The 2314-nt window shown below is 56.2% G+C and overlaps 1 protein-coding gene across 1 annotated transcript; it reads right to left on the reverse strand.

The window, feature by feature from the left end:
• Nucleotides 1–278: 278 nt before the first annotated feature.
• On the reverse strand, nucleotides 279–950 carry LOC136543592 (predicted GPI-anchored protein 58). Its single transcript, XM_066535990.1, has one exon. The coding sequence runs from the start codon at nucleotides 948–950 to the stop codon at nucleotides 279–281; it is 672 nt and encodes a 223-aa protein (XP_066392087.1).
• Nucleotides 951–2314: the final 1364 nt, after the last annotated feature.

The following is a 2314-nucleotide window of genomic DNA, read 5'->3' on the forward strand; positions in this document are numbered from 1 at the left end:
CTTGTTTTTTTTAATTATCTAAGGAAGATGACAAAATGTAAACACACACAAATTCTCTGAACCTTTTAGATATATATAGTACTCTTTTCATTCCAAATTATGAATCGATTTGGCTTTTCTAGGTAAATAGTTATTATTATGCACCTGAGTATACACTATGTAACTGCATAACAAAAGCTATATAACTAGAAAACGGAAAATTATTTTTAATTTAAAATAGTGGGAGTAATAAAGAATAAATAAATACTGCAAATAGCTCCGGCCTTAGCATTCCATAACTATTTCAAGTCACAGCGCTCGCACCCCGCGTCGCCCTCCCACGCGGGACGGCTCGGGCGGCCAACCCTAGCCGCCGCGCCCCCTCCCCTTCCCTCCCCTCTCCCGCTTGCACCGCCGACGGAGGAGGCCACCCGAGATGGCTGCGGCGGGACCCTCCTCTCGTCTGGTGGCGTGGCGGCACAGGATGACGCGGGCCGACGGGCGTCGCCTCGCCCGAGCCACGTGGGGCTCGCGCGAGGCCACCTAGTCCGTGACTGCGGCGGCGCCAGCCAGAGGCCTTGGGCAGGCACAGGGTGGTGGTAGACGGCGGTGGGCTTCTCTTCCTCTTCTTCCCCTCCGTCGTCCCTTTCCTCCTCGCATGACGGCGCCGACGGGGCCGGACTAGGGCTGCTCCAGGCCCTGGGCTGGTGGATCCGGTGCTCTGGTGGCCGGATCTGGCACCCCCAGGTCAGGGGGCGGTGCCGGTGGTGTCGGCCATGTTGGGGGCGGCTGCGTAGGCCTGGGGCACTGGGTTCTCCGTCTTCGTGGCTAGATCCGGGGCCCTCGCGCCCGGCGGCAGCTGGCGGTGGCTGGCAATGTTGGCCACGAGTGCCAGGGCCGGCGACGGCGGCTGGCAACGGATTCGGCGTGCTGCAGTGTGACGCGGGCGGCAAGGTGAAGCCCGGTTCCATGGGCCCAGCCGGAGGGGCTGGCAGCCGACGTAGCTATGCGGCTGCTACGGCAGCCGGCTCGTCGATGCCCCTCTGGAAGGGTTTGTGCGGGATGACAGGGTAGCGACGATGGCGGAGACAGCATGCTATGACCCAGGATCTTGGGCTGACGCTGTGCTGGGGGACATCTTGGGCGAAAGCCTCGGTGACGGTGACGCCCGTGGGTGTCGCTTCCCCTGTTGTGGGCATCGCGTTCCCCAGCACTGTCTTCCATGGGCGAAAGCCCGGTCCATCTCAGATGAGCGATGGTGGTGCCCCGACGTCATCCCCTTCCTGAAGGCGTCGCTATTGAAGTCTGTCGCGGCCACGACGTCGCCTTCAGTTGATGCTTTTGCTTCTCGGCGCCCGGTATGCGTGTGGAGGAAGGGACTTGCAACGTGAAGTCAGAGCTGCTACGTCAGGGGACGTGGCTCGGCAATGATGACATGAGGCGAACCCCCCCCCCCCTTCTTCGTGGACTGGATTGCTTCGGAGGTCGAGCAAAAGTCGGGGGCAGGGCGGAGGATCAAGATTGGAAGTCGGAGCTTCTCTTCGGTTTGAGCTCGGCAACGATGACCTGTTGCGGCCTTTCGCTTCGGGCTGTCTGCCTGTTTTCGTTTGGATCGTCTGGGGTTTGCCATGGGAAGCCGGAGCTGCTGGCTGCTTTGCAATCATGCTAGGCAATGATGACTTATGGCAGTTTTGTGTGCTCTTCCGTGTCTCGTGGGTGGGTTAGCCCTTCGTGTGTCCAGTGTTGGCTCCACGTTGGGGCGCTACCCTTCTTGTACATACAATTCTTTCGTCTTAATTGAGCGGCAGAGCTCCTGCCTTTATTTAAAAAAAATTAAGAATAAATACATGGCCAAAAAGTTAAGTGAGATTAGTCAACATGGTTTACTACCGAGACAAGCATATGCATGGCCCATGTGAAGGCTACCTAAGTCGCATAGAGTACCTCCAAGCTAGTGGAAGTTGGATTACGATGCTACGATGATGCTTCTAGCTAGCTAGTCAAGATCGTCCGAGATTGCCACCACCGACAGACGCTGAGACACATGACAGGAAACGTTAGGCTTGAAATTAAGAGACACACAGTGCATTTGCTGAAGAAATATTCGTCCGTCTTCAATTTCAAAGCTCTAGAACTCGTAATAGGTTGTGGTTCATGCTGCCTCGTGCATCTCCATCGCCCCTTGGTTTCCCGGCATCACATATGGTGACAAACCGTTTGGTGCGAACGCTTGCTCTGCAGACCCCGCCCGCAAGCGAACCTGTGAGAAAAGAACGAAGGCTGCACAAAACTGGAGGAAATTATTAAAAGAAACTTCAGCGTCGGTAAATCCTAA

Source organism: Miscanthus floridulus, chromosome 3 (assembly GCF_019320115.1).
Source record: "Miscanthus floridulus cultivar M001 chromosome 3, ASM1932011v1, whole genome shotgun sequence".
Lineage (NCBI taxonomy): Eukaryota > Viridiplantae > Streptophyta > Magnoliopsida > Poales > Poaceae > Miscanthus > Miscanthus floridulus.

What these genes read in the sequence shown, in the direction of transcription:
- LOC136543592 (XM_066535990.1), bottom strand. Translation starts at nt 950, where the DNA reads ATGGAACCGGGCTTCACCTTGCCGCCCGCGTCACACTGCAGCACGCCG.